The 13,696-nt window shown below is 31.0% G+C and overlaps 1 protein-coding gene across 3 annotated transcripts; it reads left to right on the forward strand.

Moving 5' to 3' along the window:
• Positions 1–5,623: 5,623 nt before the first annotated feature.
• On the forward strand, positions 5,624–8,974 carry LOC145567312 (cyclic dof factor 3-like). Of its 3 annotated transcripts, none has more exons than XM_081626569.1 (2): positions 5,624–5,964; positions 7,344–8,974. In XM_081626569.1, exons 1-2 carry the CDS (start codon positions 5,845–5,847, stop codon positions 8,595–8,597), a joined length of 1,374 nt encoding a protein of 457 aa, XP_081482695.1. In that variant the 5' UTR covers positions 5,624–5,844; the 3' UTR covers positions 8,598–8,974. The 3 variants fall into 3 exon arrangements, with proteins under 3 accessions (XP_081482695.1, XP_081482696.1, XP_081482697.1); XM_081626570.1 differs by having other exon boundaries at positions 5,625–5,964; positions 7,365–8,974; XM_081626571.1 differs by having other exon boundaries at positions 5,843–5,964; positions 7,278–8,974.
• Positions 8,975–13,696: the final 4,722 nt, after the last annotated feature.

Consider the following 13,696-nt stretch of genomic DNA (forward strand, 5'->3'; position numbering starts at 1 on the left):
ATCGCATTAATGCATGATTACTTGATTTTGGATTTCTATTGTATGAAATTAATAGGAAATAAAATTTACAAAATATAATGTTTAAAAATTACACATTGTCCAACGGCTTGTTTGATTATAGACGGGGCCTGGGATTGTTCTACTTACACTCCGTGATCTTGATTCTTTTGAGGTCATGGGAGGTGGTTGTCGGGCTTTATGGCAAGTTCAGCGTTGCAATATGAGCTTCAGGCTTGTATATGGAGTTTGGAGTTTGCTATTCGTAAAGGTTTTTTGAAAATCCGGATTTATACAGATTGTGCTGCCCTCCTTGCTCTTCTTCCTCCTTCTGGTTCAATGGAAATCTCTGCTTGGTGGCTCATTCAGGAGTTGCGGGCTTCAGTTCAGTCTCTTTTGGTTTGCCAGGTTCAAAAGGTTCCTCGTTTGTGGGTCAATCATGCTCACTGATTGGCTGGTTGTGCCCGGCGTCGTCAATTGTAGTATTTTCTGTTTTAATTTTTTGGGTTGACAGTTGTAGTTTTTTTTTGTTGTTTTTCCTTTTATTTGATAGCTCTTTTGTCAAAAAAAAAAAATAATAAAAAAAATTGCACATTGAAATACATTGAACAAGATCATATTGACTATTGAGTACATTTTTTTCACTTGTAGTTCCAAATAAAGCCATACGCAGTAGTTTAAATTTGATGAACTTTTGATAGTGAAAAAGTGAACGATGTAATTAAAAAGGATAGAAGAGTAGTTTCTTTTTGAAAGGAAAAGGAAAAAAAGGGCCTTTGTTTTTTTAACTATTAAAATTAGGTTAGATGCTTAGGTGGCAATCCGGCAAATTTAGTAAAAGGGCCATCTTTTTTTATTGCAAGGACTTTTTTTTTTTTTTTTTTTTTTTACTCTTTGGTTTTTATATTTTATCTAACCTTTTAATTTTATTTAAACCTACATTATAGTATCATTTTATTACCTATAAATATTGGCGAGTTTGGGTAGTATTTTTGGCTTTGGCCAGAATTCATGTTAGAATACTTATTTTGGCATAAAATAAGAGGGTTAATTATTATTTTATTAAGGCTTGATCTTAATTTTTCTAGTCTAGCTAGTCTGATTTAATGTTAAGACTTTTTTCAATGTGTACTTTTCAAATAGATAACTTTTATAATTTTTATTAATATATAATTAAAGATATTTAGTACTCCCTCGTCCTATAATATAATTTCTGTTTGTGTTTTTTCACGGTATTTAAGAAATATGAGGAAAAAGTGGATAAAATACATTAATAAAAGTGAAAACTACAATCATAGACAATAGTTAAAGAGAGAAAAAATGGAAAAAAGTACATGACATGTGCAAAATTAAAGGGTAAATTAAGAAGTGCAATGAATAAAGTTAAAAAAGTGAGGGTATAATGGTCTTTACATACTAACCAAAAATAGATGTAGAAACAACATTTTGGATCTCCAAAATAGGAAAACAGGAATTATATTATGAAACGGAGGGAGTAATAAATCAAAGATAATATTGGTCTTAATATTACGTACAATAATTAAAGATAAGAATTTGTAAAAAAAAAAAATATAAGTTGAAAGGAACATGCATATAAGATAATTATTTCGTAAAGTTGGCTCCTTCACTCTATTGGAAAGGGTTGTTATGAATCTTATGATAGGGCGATAGGCTAATTGGCTAAGTTATCCAATGATATACTCCGTATTTCGTATATAGGAGGCCTTGTCTATTGGCACATACTTGAATTTATCCTAGTAAACTGACAATTATCCTTTGTTTTTTCAAGCACAAATTAAAATACTAAGTAAATATATAATAATTGCCTCAAAAAAAAAAAAAAAGTAAATATATAATTGACATTTTTCAAACAATAATTAAACCATTGTCATTTATGAGGACATTTATTGTTGTATCCATTTTGTCTATTACAAATTTACAACCATTGAATTTTAAAAGGAAAATCGGGGTGGGTGAACTTCATATATAGTTAACCCTATTCACTTAAGGGGTGTTTGGTTAGAACAATGGAAACAAAGTGGAAAGGAGACAAATAAAAAAAGGGAAAGCAACCATATAACTATTACCTTTTCATTTGTTAGGTTGAACTATAGAAAGAAATTCATTTTTGTTTATAGAGGGTAAGGTATTTGTTACTTTAGATTTTAGAGTTGTAACAAATGAGTGGAATCCCTTACCCTCAGGTAAAGGTAATTGTTACCGAGTCTCTAAACCAAACATTTAATAATGGTAATGGTTTAACCGGATTCGTTTCCATCCTTAAAAATACACTAACCAAACATGCTCTTAGATTATTTGACAAATAGTCCAGTTTTACCAATCCACTTCTTGTATAAGTCCTTTTCTTATGTTTTGTATTCTCTTTGATTGTTTGCCACATACCCATATATTACTTTTTTTAGTTTTAATTGAAATGACGAGAGATAAAGTTTTCAAAAAAATAAATTAAAAATTGATGTGATATAAAAGTAGTAGGACCTAAATTAATTGTGTGAGAGTAAAGTTGTAGTCCCCATAACCATATATAGTATGGATTAATCTTTTTAGGGATGCCCTTATATAAAAAATTAGAGGTGATCAATGGGTAGGCCGGGCCGGGTCAAGCTAAGGTCAAAAAATATGCCCATCTATTGGGTAGGCCGGGTCGGGCAAACTTCAGGCTGAAAAATGTGTGCCCAAACCCGCCGAAACCGGCTTTTCGGGCCGGGCCAAAAAAAATAAAAAAAAATTGCATAAAATTGATTTTCCAAATCCGCCCAAATTTTTTAAAAATCGGATCGGGCTAGATCCGACCTGATTTTGGACTGGAAAAGGCTGTTGCCCGCCCAAAATCGGGTCAGGCCAACGGGGGTGCCGGGCTCAACTTGATCTCCTCCATAAAAAATGAAGCAAACAAATTGAAACAGATTGAGGGAGTATATTATACATGGAGTACGAGTATCAAACTATTATGTGAAGAAGTGAAGACACAATTTGCGAAAGTGTTGAGCAGTATATAAAAAATAAAATAACAAACTTAGGGCTTGTTTGACATTGTTTTTTGTTTTCAGTTTCCAGTTTTTTTTAAAACAAAAAACCAAAAACAGGAAACAAGAAAAAGGTGTTTCCACTTTTCTGTTGTCAGTTTTCATAATTATCATGGTTTTAATAAGTTTGACTACTTTTTGATTCATTATGTGACATATATCATATGATTTTAAAAAACAAAAAACCAAAAAACAGAAAACCACAATGATGCCAAACGAACCCTTAGTTTCTTTATTTCATATACTCTCTCTGATGTCCCCATTTTATTGCTCTATTTGACTTTTTACGATTTTCAAGACGTGTCTTAAAAAGTACGGAGTATATAATTTTATTTTTATATGTGCAAAAATTATAAAACTTGATATATATTAATAAAATATAGCATTGTCAAATTTCAAACCGAAGCCGTTTAACTGCCCAACCGACCCAAATGAGAACCGAACCGATTGAAAACCAAAAACCTACCCGAACCGTATTTTAGTAAACCCGAAATTAAACCGATCCGAATAATGTTAAACTGTATAAGAATCGAATCCGTTAAAAAACCGAACTAAAATAAAACTAAACCGAAAAAGAACCAAATTGTTTCAAGACGAATCTAACTAGATCCCACATGACTATGTTTTTCCTAATAGATAAATCACAATGGTCAAACAAGATTAAGTGAATCGTGTAAAAGTCCTTATGGTGCAATAAAAGAAAAATGGAGGAAGTATAATGAGATGATTAGATGAATCTAATAAGCCCCACATGATTATATTATCTCTTATTTTTTAATTTTTTTTTTCAATGTAAGAAGATGGACCCTACTGAGCCGACACCTCTCACAGGTTTAGCCAGCCCAACTCTGCAGGTCATCGCTTGAGAATAGAGGGGGGAAGTAAGGGAATCCCCCTACTCCCAAGCATTTTGTAGTTGGTGGGGCTTGAACTTGTGACCTCAAAGTCACAAGGTGAGTTCCCCACCAATTCCATCAAGCTTTGCTTGGTATATTATCTCCTATTGATTAATGAGAATTTATAGTTAACTTTTTGAAATCTAACCCTTTTATTTACAATGGAACAAAAAAATGGAGATGAGGAAGTACATGTTTATGGTATTTTTGAACTATAGATGCATTTATTTTGTTTCTCTAGAGTTTGTATAAATTCTTTTTAAAACTTTAATCGACAATCGTATGTCATGAAGATGACATACATTTTTTTTTTTTTTAATTATAAATCATCACAAGAATTTCTTCCACCAGTTTTTTATTTTCAACCAATAATATTTCTCTAAAAATATGTTCGTAGCTAGTTGCCTTCTTGCACATTTTTTTTTTTTTTTTTTTTTTTTTTTTTTTTTTTTTTTTTTGAAGGGGCCTTCTTGCACATTTCTATATTGCTCTTTTTGAGCAAAATCATGTTTTTAAAAAGCTTATGAAATTTGACAGAATGTAAGAAAGATATAAATATCAGTAAAAGAGAGTTATTATACAGAGTATATAAGTGAATATTTGATGTTAAGGTTTAGTGCCATCATATATCATACTCCAATTCGATCCATCCATTTATAAAAGTTACTCTCATTTGTCTTCTTAAATCATTTTTAATGCATGTTTTAACAGTGTTATCTTGTAAATATTTCCTTAATTCTCACAAGTTGACTCCAGTAAACTTTCGATTTATGAAAATTTTGAAAAAACAAATGGATATTAGATAAAAATAGATACGAAGTATAAAGTATGGTAAGAGAAAATGAATTAAAAGATTTATATGTATATATGTGGCCGCCGTGAAGATCGCTGAACATATAATCAATACAGTCCCATAAAAAAAATGCAATCCCATAGTTTTCACCCTGTTTGCTAACATGCTACTCAAGACTAAACAATGTTAGGTGAGATATATATCCATTACTAACATAAAAAATAGCTCTTATTTCCTGAAAAAGAGATAACTTATGATTAATTTATTCATATCCATCAATTTAAATAAATATCTAAACAGTCAGAGACAATTCAGAAAAAGAAACAGAAAGAAAGCATGTAGTACATAATATTTAATATTACTAATTTTGGGTATCTTTTTGTCATGTGCTCTTGTTATACACTTATACTATCTATTATTAGTGTAACATATATTATTAATAATACTTTATATTATAACTATTTCCCAACTTATGTATACGTACTATGTTGTTAACCATGGTTTTGCTTCACATATAAGACTGACCTTCCAACCAATCCAAAAAGCAAAAACATAAAATCTTACAAAAATAAAAATAAATAATCCATGTGAAAAATAATTATGAAAATAAGAAAAAGAATCAAATTGAAACCAAAAAGGTCAATTTCATCTTGATGGGGCCAATTAGATGGTGCCACGTCTACTTCAAGGGGCCATCTATTTAATGCTACAATAAAAGATTTTTTTTATATAAAAATAAATACAGAGTATATAATTATTAATATAAATATTAAAAAATACTTTATGTTATAAATAAATAAAAAAGTAAGTGGGGGACTAGGAAAAATATATGTGGCTGAGAAATACTAAAGATGCTGACATGGCATCCAATTTGATTTTAAACGGATCAAAAACCCAAAACCTGAGAATGCCAAGTTTGCACCACCATCTTTCTTTTCTCTTTCTTCTCTTTCTCTCTCTAAAAATAATAATACCCCCTCCTCTGAAACGACAATCTATTACTCACTAAACGACTTCCTTCCTTCCTTCCTTCTAAACCGCGATTTTTTAGGAGAGAGAATAAGGCCGTGTTTGGTTAGGAGGAAAATTAAATAAAAAAAATTAGATAAAAATGATGGATCCAGCGATTAAATTGTTTGGGAAAACTATACCTGTTATTGGAGATGATGAATCACCTCGTTATGATTCTAATGAGAGTTCTAATTCTGACCTTCATGATGTTGATGATAAGGTATATTTTTTATATACATATTTTGGTTTCAATTTGTTATTTTTAATTGTATGTTTGATTGATTATGATTATAGTTAATTTCTTCCGAAAAGATGGGGTCGGCTACGATTTTTGTGGTCGGGTTTTTGATTAAGGATAAAAAATAATGAAGGGGTTAATTTTTGTTATAAAATTTTTAATAATGGATCTGGGATTGTTTTTTTCTTTGTTTTGATTTTTACCCATTTTTTGGATTTGTTTAGTGGGTAGATTTTACTTGCTTCTTTAGTAGTTGGTACTGGCTTTACTAATCAATTAGTCAATCAATGAATTTTAATTTTGATTTTTGAGGTTTTGTTTCACTAATTATTGAGTAATTTAGGAATTTTTAAAGAGAAAGAAAATTTAATTTACAATAGTACCTTTTTTTTTTAAATTATTAGTTCCTCAATTATTATTGAGAAATAAAATTGGTCTATCTATTAGTAATAATAAAATGGAAAGTGTTCTTTCAAAAAAAAAAAAAAAAAAAAATGGAAAGTGTAATAATTTAATTAATACCTTAGTATTATTTGCACACTCAATTATTGTTTTTCCTTTGAAGAAACTATAAACAGGGAAAAATAAATTGGAATTTTATTCAATTTAATTTAATTTATTTTGATGAATTATTATGGTTTTTTTGGGTAAGTGGAGGATCTTTGCTCTGTAACGAAGATGGAATTTATGCTTGAATTTCCAGAAGTTTCATTAATGTGATAAAGTTAGCTTTTAAAAATCTATTGTTTGGTTGAATCTTTTGACATTGTCAAATTTTCATCAATTTTTACTCTTTTTTCTCTTTTCACATTACATATCTTCTCACCTACTTAGGTTTCCCCTTGATTTATATCATCTCAATTATGGAGTGTATAATCATTAATTGTTCATCCCCATTTTTTTTGGTCTTTTAAAAAGCTATTTTTTTTTTACTAGTCATAGAAATTCACAAGTCCACCTTGAATAGTAGCAAAAAGAACAATACTTGTACGATTTGTTCCAATAAACAGCTTGAATCATCAATAATTAAGGGCGTAGTTTGATGAACATCTTCATTTTTGCTATTAACAAATCTCTTTTCTGACATACTGAGTTAGTGAAGTCTTATATGAGATGGTCTCACGGTAACTTGTTGTAAGTCGGGGTTGACTTTTTACTTTTTTTGTTTGTTAAGAGGTAACTTTTAATGTCACCAAATAAGGTACTGTAAGATGGCATCACCTAAAAATTGATCCTCTCAACATGTGATTTGATAATCAAATCTCTTAACAAATGTTCTTTCATCATTTTTGTAGGGGATGGGGAGTGTGTTTACTGTAAATACAGTAGTTGGTATTTTGTACTAAAACAATGATTGACAGGAAGAGCTTTCTGAATTTCAGGAATCCACTGAAGATGCAATGGAGATCGAACAGTCTGACGATCCTGCACCACCACCTGAGGAAGACTCCACAAATCCACCAATAATGTCAGATACTAATGACAATGAGAAAGCACCAGATTCTGAGAAGGAATCTGAAGAGATGGATGAGAAGGAGTCAGATGATCAGAAGAGTTCGCAGCAGAAAACGTTGAAGAAACCGGATAAGATACTCCCATGTCCTAGGTGCAATAGCATGGACACGAAGTTCTGCTACTACAATAACTATAATGTCAACCAACCTCGACACTTTTGTAAGAGCTGTCAGAGGTACTGGACTGCTGGTGGTACTATGAGGAATGTTCCTGTAGGAGCAGGAAGACGAAAGAATAAAAGCTCTGCATCCCGATATTGCCACATCACGGTTTCTGAGGCTCTTCAAGCAGCTCGTCTTGATGTTCCAAATGGAGTTCATCACCCGGGCTTGAAAACCAATGGAACGGTCTTGACCTTTGGACCAGACAATCCCCTTTGTGAATCAATGCTTAACATTGCAGATAAGAAAGTCTTGAATGGCACCACTGCCACTCCTAGGAATGGGTTCCATAACATGGACCAGGTTGTTTGTAGGAGCAAGGAAAGCGGGGATGATCGATCTAGTGGATCAACAGTCACCACAACGAGTTCAATGGATGAGAAGGCAACGGCAGGCCAACAAGGGCAAATCAAGCCAAACTTAAATGGTTTCACCAATCAAATGCCCTGCTATCAATGGCCTTACATGTGGAATCCGGCAGTTCCTGTACCACCATTTTGCCCTTCAGCTTTCCCTATGTCATTTTACCCCCCTCCTCCTTATTGGAATGGTGCAATGCCTTGGAACTTTCCTTGGGTGTCTCCATGTCCCCCTGGCCAAAAAAGCCCGGGATCCAACCCTAATTCCCCAACTCTAGGGAAGCATTCAAGGGATGGAGAAATGCTTAACCAAAGTGAGAATGAAAAGAGCATAGGAACGCCCACTGTTTTAGTACCAAAGACATTGAGAATTGATGATCCGGATGAGGCTGCCAAGAGTTCTATATGGAGTACTCTTGGGATTAAGAAGGGTGACTCTGTAAGTAAAGGAGGAGGTTTCTTCAATACCTTACAGTCAAAGAAGAAAGACGATGATTTACACAATATAGACGCTCCACCTGCATTACAGGCTAACCCTGCAGCTTTATGTCGGTCAATGAACTTCCAAGAGAGTGCTTGAAGGTGAAACCGAAACTTAACAAAGGATGAGTTTTCGGAAACTTCACCTCCATGTATGGCTCAGAATATTAGTTGATGAGCCTATTATAGATTATTAGTGATCGTTAACCAGGGAAGTGGAAGCAGGCAACAAGTTTCTGATTAGGGTAGGGTTGGAGCAGAAGCAGCAACCAGAAGCATGTCATCATCTTGTAGAATTATGCAAAGTTTTTTTTTTTCTTCTTTTTCTCAAATTTTTCTTGTTTGTGATCTTGTACATAAACCTCTTTTTGAAGTGTTTTGAGGTATAAATAGAGTGGGTGTGACAGATACATTTAGCTATACTTAGCTTCTTGTTGTAATATATTCTATCCAATAATGAAAATTGCCTTTGTTTCACTCCCTTTTTAGATGTTTCTGAAGTGCCACTTCTTCAGACTCTGCATGTTTATGCAATTTAAGTTAGTGCCAAAATTGTTGAATCCTTTTTTTAGGAAGACAGAAAATCAGAAAATATCTATGCAATTTACAAGTGTTAGGTTGAAAATTTGATGAATTTCAGAGCTTTTTTGCCTAGATATAATTAATTGTTATCCAGAGAAAGATAATGTTACCAGAAAAGAAAATTTTTTTAGTGAATATCTAAAGAGATTTTAAGCAGCCAATAATGACTAGCAGGAAGTACTGGAGGGGTATGAGTGACAGTTGTGGAAAGATGTTGAACAGTCTGTTGATAGCTGCCAAATCAAATAGGATGATAACTGTTTAAGACCTTTTTGCTGTGTTTTGTTAGCTATCTGACAACAAGATAATTGATGGTCCATGTTTGCAGTCTTATATCCATCTCCTGGAGAAAAGTTTGAGCTTGGGTAATATTGCTAAAAATCAGGCGAAAAGGCTAACTGTTAGTTATCTAATGATGATCACGGAGTATTTCGTCGATTTGATAGTTAATTAGGTAACTGATTATATGTTAGCCTTTTCAAGTTTTTCTTTTAATTTAAATTTGTTCTACTACTTTCGGATAAGCTTAAAATTTAGACAACAATGGTATACTCCCATTTTCTAGGAAAATAGTGAAGACAATGATAGAAACAAAAAGAAATGCAAAAGAGAAAAGACAATCATTTAAAAAAACTTTGTAACATTAATACGTGTATTGTAATCATGTTTACACTAATTTATCTAATTTATTAAGCTACAAAATAGGAATGCTAACTAAGAAAAACCTTAGGAGCAAATCTAGTCCATGAATTGATAGATAGCGTATACAATCCGGAAATACTCCAATACTTGAGATCGGAGTATCATCCTTTAACTCGACTAAAATAATCAAATAATGAAATGTCATATTCCCATCCCTTGTGTCTTCATTGAAGCCAAAAGATTAAGATTATTATTCATTCAACCAAGAAAATGATGAATATTCCTAATCAAGGAGTAGAAAAACTGTGAGGCAAAAATATGATATGCCAAATCATAGTGGTGAACTAAGGGGGTATGTGACCCAGATTTCTCATCAACTAAAAAACACTCAGATATTTTTTCAAAGTATAAGCAAATGTAAGCCACAACTTGTATTAAAAAAATTAGTGTAAATGGGTCCCAAGCACATAACTTATTCATAAGTGCTTTGGCTTTTCTTTTGCTTTCTTTCCCTTTCTTCTTTTTCTCTTGCCTTTTTATTTACCTTTTTATATAGAAAATGTGCTCTTTCACTATCATGGATATATCAAATGTCCACTCACTTTTCTTTTTTAAATTTTTTTATTATATTATTTTATTTATGTACAGTTTTTTTTCCCTTTCTTTTTGTGCATTTTTGCTTGGAAGTTTGCTTAATGCTTAAGATTATGAAAGAAAGTTCAAAAAACTTTCAAAGAAAATATCTACTTTGAGACTTTTTTTTGAAAAAAAATTTGTTTTCTTTTTACCTTTATAATTATCTTACTCTATATGAATTTTATTTATTTTGATATATGGTATAAGTATATTATGTAAAATTAATTAGAAAACTCAATTATAATTATTGGAATTTACTTGCACTTAAGATTTACAATAAAAATTATGAATGACCGTACACGTGAAATTTTAAGGTTACCATTTTATGCCGTGTTATGTATAATTTTCCCTCTCACATCCCAATCATGTATAATGACCTATCTTAGACCAAAAATGAAAGGAAGTTAAACAATTTGATCCCCTTAACCTCAATTATAATCTTTGATCACCTAACCACGTCGTAACACCTTTTCATGCACATTTTAGGAAACATATCTGTTATTATATTTAAATTTAGGAAACAAATTTGTTATTATATTTAAATAATCTAAGGGTCTGTTCTCATTTACTGAACTGAACTGATCTGAATTGAATATTTTATGAGAGAAGGAAATTAGGAACTGAACTGAACTGAAAATAAGCTGAAGAGAACAGACCCTTAAAGGTTAATCTCTACTGTCGTAAATATGATCCGTCATTGATTACCCGTGACCCTAGACCCCCTAGTGTTTCTTGGCCCCGGAGAATGTGAGATTCACCCTAAATATATATGTGATAGAAACTACAATATAACTCTATACTAATGGCCTATTCTGATTTATTGAACTGAATTGAATTGAATTGTTTATGAGAGGAGGTTAGGAACGGAATTAAACTAAACTGAAGTGAACATACCCTAAGTATGTAGCACACAATTTGTTTACCAAAAATTTCTTGATAAGTATTACTTCCTTTGTTTTTTTTTTTTTTATACTTGCAACACACCTTTTATCACGCTTATTGACGAGGTGATTAAACTAGGTAAATGAATGAATTAAGCTATAATTTTAAACCATAACAATTTATCCCTTTCTTCTTATAAGTGTTAAAATTTTGTAAATTAATTTATTCGTTTACCTAGTTTAATATGTTCTTTAACATGCGTGCCGGGGTGTAGAAGTATTAATTAAAATAATCATCCTACAAAGTCAAATGGAAAAGGCCTTATTTCATATTTTCATTGCATGCCATAACTCCACATATGACTTTATGATCGAGCCGACAAATGTCACGTGAATGCCCTAAAATAAATAGTCAAGCTTCTCTTCTTAATTGTTATCCTACAACTTACATTATGGTAGTTCATTTGATTTTGTCTAAAATTATTTAATTTAAATTTATTTCATTTAATTTGAATTTATTAATTATTTGAGCTTATATTACTTTATCTAAACTCATTTTATTTTGTATTTTATAAATTTATTTTATCTGATATTATTTAATGTAAACTTATTTTATGTGAAATTATTATTATTATTATTATTATTATTATTATTATTATTATAATTAGGACGGTTAATGTGCGCATCATAGTTAGTTATGTCCGAAAGTTCTTTCGGCTTGACGTTAATAGTAGCGTAAATTAGGAAAAATATGTAAACAAATATTTTTAGGGGTATAAATGTCCACAAGCTATTCTTATTAAGAGTTTTTTTTTTAAAAAATAAAACAATTAACATTAATGAGGGAAAATATGTAAATAAACATCTTAGAGACATAATCGTCTTTAACACTATTCATAAAGTGTGGCCATAATTTTAAAAGGAGTAAATACATAAATAAGCGCTTTTAGGGGCTTAATAGTCTCAACACTATTCAAAAGATTTTTTTTTTACGGACACTATTTATAAGAGTTTACTCATACTTTTTATAAGGTAGGGATAAGATAAGATGAAACAAATAGATCCTCAATATAGTACCAGTACTTCATATTAACCAAAAGCTCCGCTTTTCGGAGCAGACCAATCTTTCGTACCATCTTAGCTTGGATGATGTTTATGAGTCTGTTCTGATTTACTGAATTGAGCTGCACTGAACTGAACTGATTGAAGTTGAACTGAACTGAACTAAATTGAGTTGAACTGAATTGTTTATGAGAGAAGGAAATTAGGAACTGAACTGATTATTAGAGCTGATGAACTAACTGAACTGAACTGAATTGAAATTAAGCTGAAGAAAACAGGCCCTAAGGGCCTGTTCACTTCAGCTTAATTTCAGTTCAGTTCACTTCAGCTCCAATCAGTTTAGTTTAGTTCAACTCCTAATTTCCTCTGTCATAAAATATTCATTTCAGCTCAATTCATTTCAGTTCAGCTACAATCAGTTCAGCTACAATCAGTTCAGTTCAGTTCAGTTAATTTCACTTCACTTCAGCTCATTTCACTTCATTTCAGTAAATGAACATGCCTTAAATTTTACTTTTAGCTTTGCAAATTGCAATAATGTCACTATTTGTAACTCCAGCATGCATAAGAAATTAAACAACTACATATTCACATAAGGCTATGTTCAATTCAAATGAACTCATCTGAAGTTTTCTAATTTGGTAAATTTGACCAAACTTTGAACTAATTTGTGCATTAATGCATAAGATAATAAATTATCAAATGAGAGCTCATTAATTAGTTTTGTATCAATATATATTCCAATATAAACTTTTTTTTATAGTATTTTAAATCACAAAATTAAAGATATTCAACGATAAATAACACAAATAAAAAAGAATTGATGTGACAATTATTTCTTAATTAAGTTGATAGCAACTTAAAGTCTTAAATAACTTGAAATGAACATAGCCTAAAAATAAAATTCCTAAGTGATCTTATGAAGATTACAACACTCCAACAAAAAGAAAGCTAATTTGAATTTTTAAGAAAATCAGTTGAGGATGAAGGTAGTATAAAAAATCGAGGTAGACTTGCCCCTTTAAAAATTTAAAAATTGTGCTAATGATAAACATACAAAATTCAAACAAACTTTTAAAAAAATCGAATGTACAATAAAATATTGTACATTTGTTATAAAGTTACCTTAAAATGAATAAAAGTTACTCTAATATAAATAAAAGTTACCATGATATAAATAAAAGTTACGAATTATTTATACTTTATTAATAAAAGTTACGGGTCAAAATTGTAAAAGTGATCCCAATATACAGTAAATTACTGTACACCGAATGTATACAAAAATTACTCAAAAACTCAAGGGATGAATGCATGTAGAAGATAATATAAATACCCAAAAATAATCCCAAAAACAATACCCTAAAGGATTGAAACTGTTAAGCGAGTAAACGTTATT

Source organism: Chenopodium album, chromosome 11 (assembly GCF_948465745.1).
Source record: "Chenopodium album chromosome 11, dcCheAlbu1.1, whole genome shotgun sequence".
In the NCBI taxonomy this organism is placed as follows: Eukaryota; Viridiplantae; Streptophyta; class Magnoliopsida; order Caryophyllales; family Amaranthaceae; genus Chenopodium; species Chenopodium album.

Excerpts from the sequence above, each read along its gene's own strand:
- LOC145567312 (XM_081626569.1), top strand. The coding sequence starts at position 5,845 with ATGATGGATCCAGCGATTAAATTGTTTGGGAAAACTATACCTGTTATT. Across the intron at positions 5,965-7,343 it reads TTCATGATGTTGATGATAAG|GAAGAGCTTTCTGAATTTCA; the intron begins GTATATTTTTTA and ends AATGATTGACAG.